Source organism: Misgurnus anguillicaudatus, chromosome 18 (genome assembly GCF_027580225.2).
Source record: "Misgurnus anguillicaudatus chromosome 18, ASM2758022v2, whole genome shotgun sequence".
Taxonomy (NCBI): Eukaryota; Metazoa; Chordata; class Actinopteri; order Cypriniformes; family Cobitidae; genus Misgurnus; species Misgurnus anguillicaudatus.
In genome coordinates, this window is record NC_073354.2 from 31,760,850 (window position 1) to 31,781,785 (window position 20,936).

The window sequence follows — 20,936 nt, forward strand, 5'->3', positions numbered from 1 at the left end:
TACATCAAGTGTTACAACAAAAACAAGGGATAAACTTTACCAAATCAGAACTTTTTAAAACTTCAATTCTTTGGTGACACATAATTATGTTTCATCCAACAATTTAGTTAACTTGTGCCCCTAAGGAAGGTTTATCCAGCATTACAAATAGACATGGATTTCTGTAAAAATAAGCAAACTAGATTAGGTGCAAAATCTACACCAACAGAAAACAACCAAAACAAAACAAAACCATTCAGTGGTATTATGTTGTCTGAAAATGCAGACGTCTCTATGATCTATGAAGGTTAGTTGGAAAATAACAATAGCAAAACATTCATCATTTGTCTTTTGTGACAATGCCTCCTCTCCCAGGTGATTCATACCTCTATATTATTCAATATCTAAGCCACAACCAGAGAGGAAGGTGACAGAGTTGAAATTGTTGAAATTAATGTTTTTGCAGTTGTTGTAATCTAAATGATTTGTACTGAATGTACAGAATCCTGCTGAAAACAATACAAATTCTAATGGGTTACATTGAAATACCATTAATGATGAACCATCAGCTGTTTAGCATTAAACCATTACAAAATTTCTTCATGTAGTGTGTTGTGGGTCTTATTCCAGTAAGATTTAACAATGTTATTGGTTCCAATTTAGCAGATAACGTGCCCCAATAGATCCCAACACAATACCAGCAGATACCCACAGAGACCAATATAGTTTCAATTTAAAAAAAATTTAAGAAAAAAATTACCATAAAATGCACCCCAGCAGTCACCGAGGCCATACCCTTTTTAAAAAGTACAGATTTGCACTTAAAAAGTTCATATTAGTACCTTAGAGCAGTGGTTCCCAAACTTTTTCAGCGTGTGGCCCCCCTTGTGTACGGTGCATTCCTTTGCAGCCCCCCAAAGAAAATTTGTGACAAAAAAGTTATAAAACTGAACATTTTAATAAAAAAAACCATTATATTATACAAAAAAGTTTTTTTTAGGTTTAATTACACAAAATTCATAATAAATTAATGTTTTTCATAAAATGTTATAAAACTGAGGGCCCCCTGGCACCATCTCGCGGCCCAACCACTGCCTTAGAGGTGAATATTGGCTCATTATACAAGACTCACTATGTGAATTCTTGTATAAAGAGATGTGAGATACATAGATAGATAGATAGATAGATAGATAGATAGATAGATAGATAGATAGATAGATAGATAGATAGATAGATAGATAGATAGATAGATAGATTGTACATACTATATTATACAATATTTGTAGTAAAACCGTAGTAACCACACATTTAACATAACTCTATGGTAAGCCACTGTACTTTAACCACATAATTGTAGTAAAATCATGGTAATTCAAATGGTAACCAAAAAAAAAAAAAAAAAACGATACTACACTTTAACAATAATAAACCCATGGATAGGTAATTGTAATAAGAAAAACCGGACACGTTGTTTTGCAAATTGTTAATATTTTACCACAACAAAAATAATTTAATAAATACAATAAAATCCAATAAAATGAAAGGTGTTCATTTTCTCAGAAAGATGGGGCAAAAATATCCCTTTTTTTTACGTTTCAAATTGCATCGCATCTCCGTAAGACGAGCACGGGTGTGTTCAGCTTTACGGTGCTATGCCCAGATTGCATTAAAATACCGCGAGAGCGATTTAAAAGTTCAGTCCTGGAATCAATATCGCGGTACTTGATGTCATACTCCGTTCCGGCTGCGCATGAAATCAAGGAGGCGTGTCAACGGAACTGACGTCACTGGCATAATGTAAACTGTTGAGGCGATCCATGGTAACAGACAGACACTCGCGCAGCAGCGGTGCAGCAACGGCAGCGGACACACACGAACCGACAGAAATGTCTGGAACCGAGATCACACCCGAACCGGCTCTCGCGTCCTACAGATCCCCGGCGCTCGCACCCGCATCAGACGCGCGCTCGGCCTTTTAAACGCGCCGCGCGCAGCGGCTCGCGAGGAATGCCAGACATCCAATGCACCTGACGTATCGTGTCAGTTTATAAAAAGCGCCACCTTTTCGGACAAAATGCGCGTTTTCTGGCTTTTTGAATTGTGTTTATTGTATTGACAATAGACGGACAGACGATTTTAATGCGAGTGAAACAATGGATTAACGCATTGACTATCGCTGTGTATATTTTGTATTTATCGGAATCGAAAGAAGAACGATACCGTCTGCACTTGCCTTTCCTGTTTTAATTTTATATTACAGTCATACTACAGTAATATCGTGAAGATGGCGACTGGAGCCGGCTGGCAGCATTATTATAACCCCAATGGAAGCGCAACGACTGGGAAATATACCAGCACTTCTACATCCACATCTACCAACACATCATCCTTCCCGTCAGGTTCAACCCTCGAGTACACGCAAGACCTCCATCTGAAGATGAGCAAGAAGATAGCGCAGCTGACCAAGGTAATTTTGCGCGCTTTATGGAGATGCGTAATGCCATGTGTGTGCTTATTGCAGTTTCACGCGCGTTAAGGGCAGTCATGTATTAGAGAAAATCACACTGGAGTGTGATGCTCACGGAGAGACCGCCATTCAAATTAATACATACTGGCCTTGAGGATTTAAACCTGGTTGCATTGTATTATTGAATGCGTAATGACATCACAGCATAGTTATTTTTATTCAGTGGTTATGAATTGTACTACTGTAGGTAATCATGATGAAGCACCTGCTATATTTTCCAGCCTCCTTTCTTAGAAATAAAAGTGCTGAAAAGATGCCCTAGAAGAATAACTTTTGTTTCCCCAAAGAACCTTTTAGTTTGCATCTTTTTATGAAACCCTATGTAACTATGTGAGCCATTTGTGTAACACATAAAGGTTCTGTGGATGTTGAAGTTTCTTTAAGGAACCACACAGCCTGACAAAAATCTTTTGGGAACCTGTTTTAACAAGTTTGTTCCCTTTATAAGAGTAAGACAAGAAGCCCATGAGCACAGTGTTTGACTCTGTCCATTTCCTTTATTAAGCGACATTTATAGTGAAGAAAAATAGGACTGTACGATATAATTAGTTATATTTAATAAGATTAATAAATTTAAGATCATATCCTCAAAACAGGATAAAAAAGAATGTAATGAATATATGTCTGTAAATATTAAAAATACCTGCTGGATGCTATGATCCTCTCAGCCCTGGTTGGAATATGATGGTTGTCTTGGTATGTTTTTTCCTAAACATACTTTCTTATTTTTTGGGCACTTAAGCTGTAGTCAGTTAGAGCCCTGTTACATGGCGTGCTTATATAATGATGGATCTGTATAGGCGCCTTCATTAAATATGCATCCAAATCCTCTATGCCGTAAATGGCTGTCAATTATAATATCTTTCAATATTTGTGAAGGCAACTGTCTTGTTCTGTAGTTGTTGTTGTACCTTAGCTGCTCCAAATCAGATCAAGTGCATTGTACAGAGCCCCTAAGGGGATATGGTGGTGAAAGAAGATACTGTATGAGATGGCAGAAAAAAGCCCACTGTCTCCCATTCACTTGCAAAAGTATTTAAGGCTTTTGAAGCTATACTGTATTTGGTCTTGTGCAATCTTACCATAGGGGGTCATGGGCCTTAATGAAAGAGATAACAGTGCATGGCAAATATTGATGCACCTGTCAGATAGTCATTAAACATGGACCTCTGGGTCAAAGCTGTAAACATATCTGAAGCAGAGAATTGATGTATCATCAAAAATGTATCTAGTGGATTTTTTCATTTTTTATATTTGCATGCAGGATTCATTTTACTGGGTCTTTAACCCATTGGTATCTGATTGTTAAGTAGCAACTTGAAATTTTCAAAAATGCATATTTATTAACATTTTCTAAAATAACTGAAAATGTGTTTGTCTGAAAAATGATTGACATATGCATCTCGGACGGCTTCGGGGTGAGTAAATCATGGGTTTAATATCATTTTGGCCAAACTATCCCTTTAACAGCTGCAGTGCATATAGTTCGCTTTCTTTCAATATTTACTTAAAATATGGATAAATCATGAATAAAAGTAACAAGCTGGATATAAACTAATGCAATGTGATGGTTATAATCATGATATTAAACATTTGGGTTGGATTTATCTGCGTGTATTCTTGTGTAAATGTTTCAGGTAATACTAATATTATTGTCCTGTCAGCATTGATGACAACCTTAGGTTCCAACTGTTGTTGTTTCTCTGCTAATGCAGCATCTATTCAGCCAATTTATTACTTTATAATGATATGTAGCAACGGACACACTCAGAAAAACGGCATGGATTTATTGCTAATAGACGATTGTTCTAACAATTAATTATAGGTGCCGATTAATCGGCAAAACCGATTAATCTATCTACTTCTACAAGGTTTGACTAGAGCATTAATGTATCCAGAGGTCTTGGACTCAGGGGCGTAGCCACGAGGGGGCCTGGGTGGGCCTTGGCCCCCTCATTTACATGTCTGGCCCCCTCAATTTTCCAATTGCTAAAAATAAAATAAGAAAATGTTGATTTCTTAGTCTGATTGATAGATTGACCAATCAGAATGCTGCGCTGTAAAATGCAGCTATTTTCAAATTTGATTGGATTAGCTCATGTCACACGTTGTTTTGCGTAACTTACGCTGTCATCTTCGCATGAGAGTTCATTAACATTCGGTGACAATGTGCCATCTACATCTTATATATATATATATATATATATATATATATATATAGAGTTTTTTAGATAGGACCCCCCTGCTTGGACTGCAATTAGTTTCTGATGTTCTTATGTTTCTTAAACAATGCCTTAGTTCTTTGCCGGCCCTTCATTACGTAAAAAATTAATAGACGTCATGAAGCTCTCTCTAATTTTCCCTGGCTGCTTATGGTCTATCTTGGGAATTTTCCATGTCAGAACCAGAACCTCCAGATGGTCCTAGGCCTCCCGATGCGTATCAATAATCTCGGAGCATTAAGCTGCAATTCAATTACCTCCTACAGGTTGTTTGTGCAAAACAATTGATGCTTTACACACAAATGCTTTTTTATAGTTGATCTCAAAGCTTTTTATTTGTATTGATCTCCTTTAGAGGCTTAGGTGCTGCAGAAATCTTTCTAAGTAGATTTGGTTACGTTAATGCTCATAGGTTAGTACAGTACCCCTCTATTCTTTCCTCATGAATATACGGTAGTTCTCACCTCTCTTTTTATTAATAACACTTTACTCAAAAAGTTTGCTACTTACATAACAACCACACAACTGTCAAATCAGTACAATCATTTCAAAATAATCGAAAAAAGTTCAAATATTCTGAGGATTCTGCAAGTTAATATACAGAAAAGTAGAACAATTTAGACCACATCCCTTTCAGATTGCATCAAACCATAACTGAAATTTATTCTTATTATGTGTTATGTAACATAATTACATTATATGGAAGCCCTGTATGACTACTGTAACTTGCCATTTGTACAAAAATAGGTTGTTCTCTCTTAATCCATTATTCCCTCAGTTTTTGTCACAATGCTGGTTTTTCTCTGCATGGTCCCAAGAGATGGGTTACTTCTTAAACTTTGGTTCCTTTAGCTGTGCATTAAAAGCATTGTTGTTTTGCTTTACCAGATGCTTCGCCCATGCAGCCATGCATGTGAAGTCACGTGTTTGAAGGACGCCGTGTGTGTCCTAATCCAGGGTTTAAAATAATTTGTGTGTTATCTGGAGAAATGCAGGCGGTACTACACAGCAGATGGTTAAAGCCCAGGGCATCAAGGCTTGGACGCAGTGTTTAAGTGTTGTAACAGTGTTTACTTAAGAGAATGGCTTACATGCTTACTTTGGTAACACAAGAAGTGGCATGGCACAATTACAGTAACACAAAACACTAAGTAGCCTTGTTGGGAAAAAAATGCAGCCTGAATCCCTATTATCACCAAATTAGCTAAACAAATTCCAGAGGCATAAACATTTTAATGCATGCATGTACATTTATTTCAATATTTACAAAGAAACGATTGAAGAGCTTGGATGCAAAACCCTTTGGGCTCTATCTTACACCCGGCGCAATGCAGCGGAATGCGCGACGCCAGTGTCTTTTGCTAGTTTTCACCCTGAGCAAAATAAATAGCAAATGCATTTGCTCCCCCTTTTGCGCCCATGGGCGTTCTGGTCTGAAAACGAGGTGTGTTCAGGCGCATTGTTGGCGCGTTGCTATTTTGAGGCAACTAAAATAGACTACGCCATTGACCAACAAAAACCTGGTCTAAAGTCTAAAGTCAATGGCGCAATATGATTTTTGTTATTTAAAGAGCGCATAAGTAATATGCGCCTATAAACTGGCCGACAACGTGGGTTTGCTTATCACATACATGAATGCGCAGCAGCACAAAAACGCTTTTAAATATAAAAGATTAAAGGATTGAATGTAAAAGATTATTATTGAGTCTCTTGGAGATAAATGAGGGCTATTTATGAAACGTTAGAAAACGAGGTGTGTTCAGGCGCATTGTTGGCGCGTTGCTATTTTGAGGCAACTAAAATAGACTACGCCATTGACCAACAAAAATCTAGTCTAAAGTCAATGGCGCAATATGATTTTTGTTATTTAAAGAGCGCATTAGTAATATGCGCCTATAAACTGGCCGACAACGCGGGTTTGCTTATCACATACATGAATGCGCAGCAACACAAAAACGCTTTTAAATATAAAAGATTAAAGGATTGAATCTAAAAGATTATTATTGAGTCTCTTGGAGATAAATGAGGACTATTTATGAAACGTTAGAAAACAAGTTGTGTTCAGGCGCATCGTTGGCGCGTTGCTATTTTGAGGCAACTAAAATAGACTACGCCATTGACCAACAAAAACCTGGTCTAAAGTCTAAAGTCAATGGTGCAATATGATTTTTGTTATTTAAAGAGCGCATTAGTAATATGCGCCTATAAACTGGCCGACAAGCGGGTTTGCTTATCACATACATGAATGCGCAGCAGCACAAAAACGCTTTTAAATATGAAAGATTAAAGGATTGAATGTAAAAGATTATTATTGAGTCTCTTGGACATAAATGAGGACTATTTATGAGACGTTAGAAGGCGCAAAGAGCTGCTTCACCTGTACCCTGGTAAGCATCTGTTTTTAAATGTTTTTTTAAATGCTACCTCATGGATTTAATGTATATGATGACTCTGTACCTGTGGATATGGTGAGATGAGAAACATTTTTAAGCAATGCTTTATAAAACTCGTGACGCTGAAACGTGCGGAGAGCCGTTTGTAAATTCTTTATCTCCTGTTTGTTACAAATAAAATATTTTTAGAGTACAAACCTTTTCTTACATACTTGTAAATTATTTTTTGATGATATTGGATAGCCATACATTTAAAGCAATTAAAAGCCTGCTTTTTTACTTCCATGACTAAAAGAGACTAAAAGGTTTTAATAAAAAATAACAATTTCAATACAAGTGAAAAACAACACAATTATTTAACATTAATCTTAAACTGGGGATCTTCTTCCTCCACTTAGTTTTTTAGTTTACAAAGTCCGTCATCTAAATAGGGATTAGACATAGCGCCAGCACAAATGGCTTTTAGAGCTGAGACTCTCATTGGTTTATTGCACGTTATGTCCAAAATACTCCCATTACTCATTAAAAAAATAGGACCAACCCTTTTCGACCATGCGCTCGGTGCACAAAGCATTTTTCCCGTCGTTAAATTAGTAGACTTTCGCAAAAGTACATTTGGACATGCCCATTTAGACGTTGTGCTGTGCGCTTAAGACAATGCGCTTAGATCGTTAAACTAGGGCTCATAAAGTGCGTCTGACATGTTTTTTTGTAAATTAACATTTTTTTATCAGACTCTCAATAGATTCTCCCAATAAACTGGTATTTCTGAATGGCTTGAGGCCGGGATTAACCAGATTTTACGTGAAAGTATTTGATGAACATATAATATGTGCCAAGAGCATTTGGTAATCATCTTATTTTGGCGAAGGTGGCGTTTAGCGGCTTATAGGTCCTCATTTGTATCATAGCCACACCTAGTACATCAAATATTGGTCTCTTTCTTCTGCGAGATTATTGAAAGTTAATAAGGTTTTTTGTGTTTAGTAAGAGCTTTTGTTAAAATGACCATTTTAAGAAGAATTCGCTGATAGCCTTGTACTGTTATAAATATATTTTTGTCCCAAAATCTCATTACCTAAGTGCTTCACCTTTTGAATAAAAGAAAAGGAGGCAAAATAAAATAAGCCAGCTGTCACGACCAAACCGTATTTCTGCAAATGTAGCAGAAAAGTCATATTAACCTTTACAGAACATGTTTTGATTTGTTTCATGTTTCATTTCACCTCATTAAGATAAGCACCTTATGGAAAAATGGATCATAAACCTGCAGTATTAGTACCTATTGTTAGATTAAATGGGCAGGAAGGTTTATCCACAGTATTTTTATTCAAAGAAGAGATATCAATGAATATTAAATCCTTCAAACCTGGATTTAATTATATTTTTACCAAATAATGTGCAGTTACAAGGTCAGGATTGTGTATTATATTTATTGGCACATATCAGCAAGCTGGCAGTGCATAATCTGACTAATTACATGGTTGTTTACCAAATAAAAAGACATAAAATATAGATTTAAATTTAATTTATTTTATGATGTGAGAAGTGGTTGCAGAATGCGCAATTGATCAATCACAATCAGCCATTCGGGCCAAGGTATAATTATATGTATATACTGTCAAGACAATGTACATTAATGAGCTACACTTAATGAGCTAAATATTTAAATGATCCATCTGCTCTTTTATTACAACATCTGGAGATAATCTGTGATTTTTTTTACTGGAGGAATACTTTGGAAACACACATTAGTGATGACAACTTTGTGTCGTACTGGGGTGACAGCACAGGTCGAAATACACCAAACATTAAAGTCATGCTCACTTATGTGTGATTGTACGATTCTTTTTTTTTTACTTAAATTAACATCGGATGACATAACCAGTGGAGATGATTCACTGAAAGAGTGGATCTTTTAACCCCAAGTTTGCATCATTTAACAACCTCATTGCAATATTAAATCGACTGTGTCTTCATGCCAGTAGCTGATCGTTTTCATGTGGTCATATAAATGGAGCTGTGATATACTTCAAAGCAAATGAAAACGAGTGTTTTTACACCGGCTGTCTCTTCGACTGCCTTTGAACCTCATGGTCATTTGCACCCTTTTTATGCATTTAAAATCCTCAATGCTTTATATTTTAATAAACATTCCCAGCGCCACAGGGAGGAAGGGAATTGAAAATTATATTGCTTTTCCTTTTTTTTACTTTTTGCTTTGACCTTTCTGTTCATCTACATGCGGATAAAATGATCTGGTTCCTGCGTTTGTTTGATTTAGTTACGTTTATGAAAACACACCAGTTTTAGAGATGAAATGTTATGAACATTTTACATCACGGCTGGGCAATAGAGCTAAAATGTTTATCATCGATATAACGTTGATATTAGGGAGCCCGTCTCATGACATGGTAAAACTTTTTTTTTAAAATCGTTGCCACGAATTAGCAATTCGTTCCCATGAATTATTAAATCGTGCCCACGTTTTATTAACTCGTTCCCTCGATTAAGTTAAATCGTGGCCATGTTTTATTAATTAGTGCCCAGAATTTCATTTAAACCATCGGGACATTAACACAATGCTAACACATTGTGTTAATGAATGATTTAGTTTAATTAGTTACTGTGTCACGTTAATGTCCCAATATGTTTTTTAATTCTGGGCAGGAATAAATAAAACGGAATATGTTTGTATGTATAGTGATTTTGATCTTTTACTGTATTTAATGCATTAGCATGCATTAAGCGTCATGTTAATGTCCTTAAGGTTGTGTTAAGGTTTTTTTTTTATTCTGCACAGGTATATGAAGTATGACTCATTAATAAGGTATATAGTAAACTTGATCTTAAAATAGCACTGTATTGATGCGTAAAGTCTCACATTAATGTCCTCATGTTTTTTTTTATTATTCCGGGGCAGGAATTAATAAAACGGTTTAAGACCAAAGATGTATGATCAATGCGTTAGCTCACGTTATGTCCCAATGTTTTTTATGAAATTCTGGAAAGGAGTTAATAAAACTGTATATATACGAGCCATAAGGTGTATGAATTTTATCCTTAATAGCAATGTATTAATGCATTAAGCTGCGATAAGCGTCACTATTCCGATGATTTTAATGAAATTCTTGGCAGGAATTTATAAAACTGCATTTAGTATGGGTCATTAATAATGTCTATATTGAATTTAATCTTTTAACAGATGTGTTAGCATTGTGTTAATATCCCGATGGTTTAAATTAAATTCTGGGCACTAATTAATAAAACGTGGCCACGATTTAACTTAAACAAGCTTACGAATTACTAAAACGTGGACACGATTTAGCTTAAACGAGAGAACGAATTACTAAAACGTGGCCACGATTTAATCATTCGTGGGAATGAATTGCTAATTCGTGGCCACGATTTAAAAAAAAAAAGTTTTACCATGTCATGAGACGGGCTCTGTATGATATATCATTTGATAGCGATAATTATTGATACATTTTATTAAGCTTTTTAAAAAAGTCGAAAAAAGTTTTTAATATAACCACTGTATGTTTTATTTACACACTTTATTAAGGCAAACAATAAACAATTTTAGCTTAGCAGTACAAAAAATGTGTATATCTTACATAAAGATTAAATTGGTGTTAAGTAATCTCTAAATGCTCTCTCTGGAGCATTTTCGTCACCACAATGTTTGCAATTGTGGATCGGCTACTTTTCTTCACCTACATTTTTAATAAGTACGGCCTATAGGGCGAGTAACGCAATCCGTATATTTGCTTTGATTTTGGTGTGCAAACACAATACGTTTTCCGAAATATGAAAGCAACATCCAAGCAACCTCTCACATTTCATCGAATCGAATTTATTCATTCAGCAGAGGATTTTATCCAAAGCAACTTACAAATGGGGAACATTTAGCATTTTGTCTGAGACGCTTACCACACCACCAAACAAGTCCCATTTGTACAATTCACTGAGAAAAGGCATTCGTGTTGGCAGCGTGAGGGCTTTAAACGAATCAATATTTCTGTCAGAGCAACAGACACACTGGGGTTTTTCCTGAGCTGAAAAAGCCCAAGAGTATAAAGAAGCTGCGTATGCATTATTGTATCAGGTCAGTGTTGATAGGAGAGGGTGCTTAAACTCCCTAAAGCCCTGTGCTGCTGGATTCTTGTTTTCTCCTCTGCATAGCCTCTTCTGTCATCATCCGACCGGGGTGGTGAAAGCAGTCAAGGAGTCTGGAGAGAGTTGGGAACGCTGGAGATAAAAGAATGTTTTCTTCTTTCGATTGCTGGCAGCATGAATTTGTTTATACAGTGGAAAGAAAGAAATTGCTTTTTCGTTGTGCAGCAGAGGTTTGCTGGTGGAGGAGGCGAAGATTGACCAACCTCCGTTAGACCTCTAATGTTCGGCGGGACCTGGTGGATTGTAGGCATCTCAGTCTTCATTCATCTTATGTGTCAGATGGATTTTTTCATGTTTTTAGTCTCTTTACGCAGTCTTCCCTTGTGTATGTAGCAGAAAGTGGCATTGGAAGAGATGTTCCAAGTGCTGTAGGATGTGAGTCCAATATGTTTTGACTATCACATCAAAAGGTGCTACTTGTTGTTTTTAACACCTTACGCCTTCAACCCTCTCTCTCTCATTCTTTCCCTCGATATCTTTTATGCAAGATTAGTATGTCCCAGATCGTATGTTTGCATATATTTTAGACTAAAGTGGGAGATTGGGGTGAGGCCGGCGTTAACTTTTTTCATGATTTTCAAAATGTTCTTCTTTAAATATACAAACATACAGTATATCAAATGAAAGAACAGACCCTCTGCTTTCAAACAAAAAAGTTTCATCCTACCTTCATTTGATCTCCTTATATCACCTTTCAAATATGGGTAGGTTTCATTAAATTTTTGTGAAGGACTTTTGAGAGATCAGATTAAGGGCGATCCTGAAAACATATCTGGACATACAGCTGTTTGCCCTATACTTCCCGGTTTTATAAGTTGCGCCAACTGGTGGATAATAGCGGTATTACGGATCGCCAGAAATACTCGTCATTGGCAGGGAAGTGTTTCTCTTAATTGACGAGGTAACTTGTCAATGGCGGGGAAAGAGTTAAGGGACGTTCACACAATGGACAATAAAGATAACTACAATGACTATGCCGATAGATAAGATGATTACACAAATTTAGATACGCAAAACCCAGCAAGCTGAGGACATCTGCTGGTTGTAGCTGCTGTAAATGCAGCAAGAACAGCATATTTAATTAGCATAGTTTTTAATATAATGTTAGTCAATGCCATTAAAGGTAAATGATTTGCGCGAGTACTGCGGCATGTAATTAAATTAACATAAAGTTGTTGTCTGGTGGTGTGGGTGCTAATATTGTTATAGTTAATGTTATGGTTATCATTAAAATATGAACCACCCTTTACTCTATTTCAGGTAGCGCTGTGCATTTACAGCTCACATAACACACGCTGTTTCTGCATTTCTGATGTTAATCTGGAGTACCTATAGGGTAGTATTACATTGTTTATATCTCTGAAGAGTCTTTAGTTTAATCAGATTTATAAAAGAAAGATTAGCTTTACCGATTCTTTCCGATAACGTACCAAAAAATGCAGAAGGAGGAGTTACTACCGCAGGAGGAGCGAGTCCGAGTCATGCTACACTATACAACACTGTTTAACTTATGATTCACTACATGTTTGTTTCATTTATATAATATACACTTACGTGTCTATTTCCAACATAAGACAGAAGTCTTACTTACCGCATGCAACTCATGACCCGGTTGGGACTTTTCAATGAAATCCAGCACATCAAACACACTTCCTCTTTCGTGCCATTGTTGAGTTTTAAAATTAAACAAAGCTGTCGCGTGATGTAATGTTTGTAAGTTCTAGCGTCTCCCGCTGATTAACGGGTGGGCGGGGTTTTCCGGGGAAAGTGCCCATAAAAATAAGTGATGCGTATAGAAACCCCTGAAATGTCCGCTGGACCTGTAGTCGAAAAAACTTTCCGAAACTTGTACGAACCCTGGGGAAGTGCATTCGGCACAGAAATACTCCGTAACACGTCCAACTGCTTTTTTGCCACTTTGCCTACGTTTAGCATCATAGATGATTGCAAAAACAAAGGCTTTTTGCATCAAGTTTTATGATTTAGTCATATTCTCCATTTTGTTTGTGCTGTATTACTAGATGAAAAGTATGTACTTTCCATCACAAAGTATTTGCTTTTGGTGCCAGTATCAGTATGCAACCGGATACATCCTGAAGTGGTCATTATAGTTATGCGTAGGTCCTACAGCAGTAGGCTACACGTCTGTTATCATTCATACTTCTGCGTTTTTGTCTGCTTCTATGTGCAATTACACATGCAGACCGCTAGTAGGCAGTATCCATGCGTGTAACTCACAGTATTAGTGCAATAGCCAAAGAAGCAGCAGCTTGGCCAGAACGGGCGCATTGTTAAAATTTTGACTAGAGCTGTGTCTGAAACCGCTCCCTATCCACTATATAGTGCACTATATCGGGTGTCGGCCATTTTGTAGTGGTGTCCAAAACCTAAGGGGACAACTTCATTTCCTACATTCATTCACAACTTTTTACCCACAATGCACTCTGATTTTGAGGGTACATACGATGTACACTCGTTCGTTCACTCATATTTCCCATGATGCAACGGGAGACGAACGCGTAACTTGAATCAGCTAAAGGATACTGACAGTAAACACCAAACATTTAGGTTTATACAGTTTTGTTACTTCTTGTTGTCAGTTATTTTCCACTTTTTGAAAATAAACAAATGAAAAATAATTGCGTTATCTTTTTTATTTAAAATCTAATACACATTTTCATTAAACAATAAATAAACAGCAGTTAATAAATATTATAAGCAGTTATATAGTGGACTCAATTGTCATTCCCCATATAGGGAATAGTGAACGAGGGGACGGTTTCAGACACAGCTATGGTGCTCGTCAAGCTACGAAGAGCTTTGCACAGCCTATGGCGTAGAACCTACGCACTACTATAATTTACCCATACGTCCTCATGCAATATTACACTTATAATGAATGCAAGCTTTGGACGTTATTTCCTAGGGGAAAGGTTTTTAAATACAACATCTTTAATTCTGATTAAAAAACATTTCAGTTGCATACTCTCATACATGTTGTCGGTCAGTGCCGTGTTTGTACAGACCTGACCCAGACCTCGGCTTGGTCTGCCTCCTGTGGCCGACAGTGCAAAGGTTGCACTGTACCTGTGTGAAAAGCAGCAAAGTATCCTGGGTAACCCAGGGTCTGCTTTGTGTCGATAAGGCGGTGCCGCTCACCGTTGGGATGATTTCTTTCAATCTTCTAGCAGGCAATCAACTTTCCGTGCTATCGTGTTTATTGAACTGACCGAGTCCTCAAGGTAAAGGCAAGATCAATGATAAGAAGCTCATTCAACTTCACCACACATTTTTAACTGATTGCCTGTAGCTCTGATGAATCGAGGCTGGAAAAATACCTATTTTTAGCCTGAAGTCAAGTTGAAGTCCGTTAAGTCGCATTGTTTCACTATTGGTTTTTTTTTGTGGTTAAGTCTAATCGGTGTTCTGTTTAGGTGCGATCTCAAGACCTTGGCTTTTTTCAATGACCTGTCTTTAACACATTTTTTTCAAGCCGATAAACATAGCAACATAGCTCACCGAAATTAGCATGTGGGTATGAATATTAATGAGGTGATTAGGCTGTAATATCTGATTGGACGGAGCGTACAATAGTTATACGCTGTAGGAAAAACCTATTAATTTAGGTGATAGTTGATAAGGGCTCGCATTTTTTTAAGCATCGCCTTTGTTTGTTTAATCTCAAACTAATCGCTTTTTGTAATGGTAAAACATTGCTTGTAGCAGGAATATTTGAGCGCATAATGAGCAAGGACATTTCCGTAATCATTACAGTGCCATTATCTTGGATCCTTGGAAAGTCAGTCGCACAATGGCCCGCAGTGAACATTTTTTCTCTTTTTGCAAGGCTTTGTCTATTTTTTGTTGAACTGTTAAAGATAGTTTGCTTTCCTCAGGTGTTTTAAAGCTGAATGTATTGAGGGTGACCAGTGAAGGGCAACAGGTAAATGCTTTTGGCACGGTTCTGATGAAGATCCATTGCTTCCTCAAATGAATACGAGGATGAAGGTTTGAGGTGCGGGCCACATTTAAAGTCCTCATTGCAGCTGTTATTTTATGCGGGTGTGGGTCCCACAGCGTGTTATCGTTTCTTTGTGTCTCTAATGAATTGTCACCCATTTTGTCAGAACGGTCTAGACAACTACTTTAAAGAAGACTCAAGACTGAATTGCAGTTGACACCTAAATCAACTGTTGGCTGTTTTTTCTTGTGTGGGTTTAGACAGGATCTCACATGCACTGATATTGTAGTGGAAAGCAAGGTTGTTTGGTCTTATATTACTTGGTCTTGTTTGGTGGTTGGTTGTTTGGTGGTTAAAGCTGGTAATTGAAAGGTTATTGGTTTAAACCTCTAAGGAGCCATTTTACCCGTTGGTTAGTACCATTGTGCCTTTGAGCAGTGCACTTAACCCTGGGTTACTCCAGAGGCACAGTGCCTGTAATACATCTACTGTAAATCACTTGTAGTGTTAGTACTTTATTAAATACATACCTTCACTGCAAAAAAAAAAAAAAAAAAAATCAGTTTCATCAGTTTATTTTGTCACAGTTGCCATTCAAAATATCTAAACGTCCTTTAAATAACATGCATTTAATTAAAAAGTTTGTGAGTACATATAATTTTTGGTTTTCTGTTTTTATGCATTAGCCTCAAATTTTGTTCAGTTTTTCTCAAAACAAGATTTGTTAGTCTCTCAGTTTGTTTGTTTGTTGTGTTGCAAATCAAGGCTGCGTATGAAATCTCAAATATTGCCTTTGGAGGCAGCATTTCAAGGCAGGAAGGCTTCAAGGAAGGCACGTCCGAATCCAATGTTTGCTTTACTTCCTGGCTCCTGAGATATCTTCAACATCTTTTTCCACAAATCTATGCATGTGTGTGCCGGGGAATGTGATTTGTTGAGTTTGAAAAAATAAAATGGCAGCCAAGAAAGCTGGTGAAGCACATATTTAGTGTAAATAAGGTTATATATTTTTACTTTTTACACCTTTTGATTGTATTTCTAGTGAGACATTAGTATTCCAGTTTTCAAATATGGGATTAGTTATCACAAAGGCGCTCTCTGTTTATATTTTAAGCAGAATTCAATTACGCTGCCAATGAAGGCTGTCCAAATGCATTTCTCAGAGCTGCCTTGTTGCTGCCGAAGTCATTGGTCCCATGCTGTCGCTGTGTCAGTACCCTTTACGAAGATCCTAATATGTGCAATTTGGGTACAAATACGTACACTCTAAGGGGCTGATCACACCAAAAGCGTTTATGGCAGTTGCAGGCACCTTTTTTGTATAATATTCTATGGGCAGTGAGCGTTTACGCACTGTTTATGCGCGCCGAGCGCCTTTCGGTTTTTGCCGCCAGCCGCAGCACGTGCTTTTGAAGGAGCGCTGAGAGCGGAGAAGCCCCCGACGTTATTCGCGTTTTTCCATTGTCCAATCGAATGAAGGGAGAGGCGGGCCTTACGTTGTGTCGAGGGAAGTTTACAGTTGCTTTGAAGAACCGGATTCCACTCGCTCACTCTCTCCTGCATGTTTGTGCACCTTTCACCCCCAGACAAGGTCAGAGCAAGCGCCCTCTTTTTAAAGTTTCTGCTAATATGACAGTTAACAGCAAAAGAGAGCTCACGCTTTAATATTTGGTTGACAAGACAGCTGACTTGGTGGTTGCTTAGCAATATAAAAAGCCGGGTCCCACTGCTCTTTTTTAAAAAAGGCAGTGCGTTGCCCCTTGCGTTTCCAAGCGTTTAAAGCGCGGTCAGTGTGATTAGCCCCTAAAAATGGCTAAAATGGGTAAATATTGGGCCGAATACACTGCTGGGTTAAAATTGACCTACAGTAATGCTGGGTTGTTTTAATCCATGGATGCATAACAACAACCCAACATTGTGTTATTTTTAACCCAGCATGTGTTCTGTCCAATATTTCCCAATTATGGGTCAAAAATAACCCAGACATTTTTAGAGTATATGTGAAGAGTTTGGTTCCAAAACGCAATAAATCCATTTTGACTAATTTTGGTAAAAATGTGTTTTCTATACCAAGAAAGTGACAAGATTAAAACCACTATTTTCTGTTACAAACTTTCAGATAGCATCTTTAGGTCATAATAACATTAAAAATTCAAATCCATAATTAGATTTTCAAACACAATTTTTTTTTCCGCAAAATGCAATAAATCCATTACAAGTTTTTTTTTTCAAAATGCTATAAATCTATTGAATCAATATATAAATGTGCATTCATCTTTGCCATGTTATATTTATTTAGTTGACTAGTGGTATACACCGATTAAAAATAAACATTAATGGCATTAATCAAAACACTTACAGTACTTTGTCATATTAAAAACACTGTCATTGCTGCGGTTATACTTGGGATGTCTTTGTTGAACTTTTTTGACAGCGATCAGCTGTAAAATGTTTTGGTCCTGCTCGATTTTCATTGACTTTGAGTAAAACAATGTAAAGTTTTTCATAAAATCCCCTGGGCTCAATGTTTTAGCATGACAGAAGCTTGATAGTGTCCTGTGAGAACAAGCAACAGTCGGCATTTTTCCTTCTCCCGAGTGCCTATTACATAAATTATCCGATTTTCATGGCTTACGTTTCTTCCCCGCCACAGAAAACCACCACAGGTTTATCAATGCTATCAAAAGTATTATTTTGTTTGTTTGTTGATCACAAAGAGCAAAGTAGATGATGGAAACTAGGATTCCATCTGTATTCAAAGCCCCGCCATTGTTGTTTACAATGTGTGGAATTGTGCGCTGTGATTGGTTGAGCGGATTTATTGCATTGTGCAGAAAAGGAATACTGGTGTTTGTGGTGGTTTGGTAAAAAGTGAGTAAAGATGACAGAATAACACAGCGGATATCAAATTTTGCATAAAATGAAGAATTTACATTTTAATACTGACCTGATACTATACTGATTTTGGCCGTAACTCATTTTATTTTAAAAATGGTGTTTATCGCGTTTTGGAACCAAACTCTTCATATATTTGGTACCAATATGTACCCTTTAAGGCCTTTTATGATCACTTTAGATGCAAATGTGTACTTTTTAAAAGGGTACTGCACTAGAAACAGCTAGGGACCTTAGATTGTGGCCATTTATTCTGACAGTCCACTTACAATTTTATAACTACATTCAGGTTCAATTGAAACATTTTATGTTTCCTAAAAGTTAGACCCTTGATCTTGGCATTGCAAGTACCGTCCCCTATCAAATCACTTATGACTGGAGAAAACAACACTTAGTAAGAAAAGCGTTATTTGTCTTGGTTTGTATGTGTGGGTGGGTACTGCTGTCATTACCATCTAATGGTCACGTTAAAACTGATTTACAGCAAGGCAGGTCATGGCTTATAAAGGAAACAAGGGCAGTCCTGCTTTTAACAAGTGTAGGTGTATGTGCTCCAAATCAAAGAGCCGAACTAGTGTTCTTTAATCCTGTCTGCTCATTTAGACCAGCACTGATGTCAAGAAAAGTGTTTTAGTTTTAGTCATTTTATATGATGCTTTTATTACAGTACACTACAGTCCAAACAACATGAGGTTCAGGGACACAAGATGAAACAAAAATGAAATAAGTGTGTACATGTTTCTGAAGCGGTTTCGAGAAGCATCGCGTTCCTCGTCCTATACTTGCAGGATTTAACTATGTGTCATGCGAATTTTTATTTTGAGTAAAATATTGTTAGGCGAATAGTGTGTGTTTTTGCGGCAATTGTGCTGCCCAATTCGCATCGCCCAATTCGCATTGTCTCGCGTGAGCTTGTGTCTATTTGCGTAATATGTAATATATTTGCGCAAATCGTCGAATTTGTGTTTGGTGTGTAAGCCCCCTTAGCCATATTCCCAAACTTTTTAAAATCAAAGGGAAATGATTGGTTGATTAAAAGGTTGTTTATGCATCAACCTAATATGGTTTGTTGACAGGGATGTTGTTCCAAATCCAATACTACAAAATCACATTGGGTGGGTTAAATTCTTTTGCTTGATCGCTTATAGGATTCAGACTTACAGTCTTAAAGTTGTTATCCTTGATCTTTTACCGCCTCACTACACCACCCCCAGAAAATATAAATAGGTTTTCTCTCTACATTTTGCCAAATTGCATCACAGCACCTTTTTCTAGTTCTTAATTTCTTCCTGGTACTTTCTGATTTCCTGTTTTAGTAACTCAAACTAGAAACATTATTCTGTGGGCATTCCACCCTCAGGTTTTGGCAATCGTTGCAGGATTTTCTTGATATGATGCTGAATAATGCTTTTCTCTGACACAGCCCACAGCGAGAGATTGTTGATTTGAAGAAATACTGAGAACTCTGCTGTAGCCCACATAAATCTCAGCGGATGATTTGACAAGAGTGCCTTCTCTTTGTTACGTGACTGTGAGTGACATTTGTTTGTGTTGTGCTTTGGAGTATAGACGGATACATTTATTAAGCTTATCCACCAGCTCCATGCACACCTCTATCCTTAAATAACTAAATTATATAGTTTTGATTAATGTTATCCGATTCTGTCTCTTTCACGCAATTCGGCAAGCTGTATGGCATTGGATATATCACCTCTGCTCTCATTGGGACCGGGTTACTGTGTGTGTTGAAGTCCGTACCCTCTGAGCATCAACCAATTGCATCGTACCATACTTCGTAATAAATCAGTGAAATCGCAAACTTGCCAAACATGATGATGCACACAAGACCTGGAATGCAACAGATACACAAATGTGCGAATGAAATTTGGGAGAGGTTAAAGGGGCCATGGCATGAAAATCTGACTATGATTGGGTCCCCAGTGCTTCTATCAACCTAGAAAATGTGAAAAAGATCAAGCCAGTAACTTTTGGTAAACCATTCTCTACAAGCACATGAAAAAATAGCTTGTTAAAATGTGGCTCTCCTTATGATGTCATAAGGAGCTCTTATTATAATAATACCACCCCTTAATCTGCACTATCCAACCACAGCACTGCCATTTAGTGCAGAGAAAAGCAAATTGAGTTTTAATTGCAACAAACCACCATCATTGTGATCAGTGTTTGAATTTCATCAGCTCATTTGCATTTTAAAGGACACACCCAAAACGGCACATTTTTGCACACACCTACAAAGTGGCAATTTTAACATGCTATAATAAATTATTTAGTATTTAGTATTTTGAGCTAAAACTTCACATATGTGCTCTGGGGACACCGAAGATTTATTTGACATCTTAAAAAAAGTCTTGTGCCATGGCCCCTTTAAGAGGACTAAGATAATATAGCCAAATGCAAGAAAATGTGTGTATAGAGGAAACCTGGTATTCTAGTTAAAAACTATTTATTTATTGCAATGTTTTGGAGTTTACAAACAAGACACTAAAATACTTTATTAAACTTAAATTTAAATGTAATTACTGTTTGCTAGGTAACATTATAATTTCTAACATAGCGGACTCATGTGGACTACTAAACTTCTAAACTTATCTAAAGTTTAAAAGCATTTTACCCACTTTTGTATTGTTTAATCACTTGCTCGCATAATGTAAGCATACGTCATTATATTTTTTATAATAAACATAATTTTTTACTATATTTTTAGGGAGGGATAACACTCTGATGTCTCATTTTAACATGCATAATGTTATATGTATATT

The 20,936-nt window shown here is 37.0% G+C and overlaps 1 protein-coding gene across 1 annotated transcript in view; it reads left to right on the forward strand.

Moving 5' to 3' along the window:
- The first annotated feature begins 1,779 nt into the window (after positions 1 to 1,779).
- The window catches only part of fam184ab (family with sequence similarity 184 member Ab), a 172,382-nt gene continuing 153,225 nt past the window's right edge, over positions 1,780 to 20,936 (forward strand). The window contains exon 1 of the mRNA XM_055187037.2: positions 1,780 to 2,446. Coding sequence (XP_055043012.2) covers positions 2,264 to 2,446 — 183 coding nt within the window. The 5' untranslated portion in view covers positions 1,780 to 2,263. The remainder of the gene's footprint in view (positions 2,447 to 20,936) is intronic.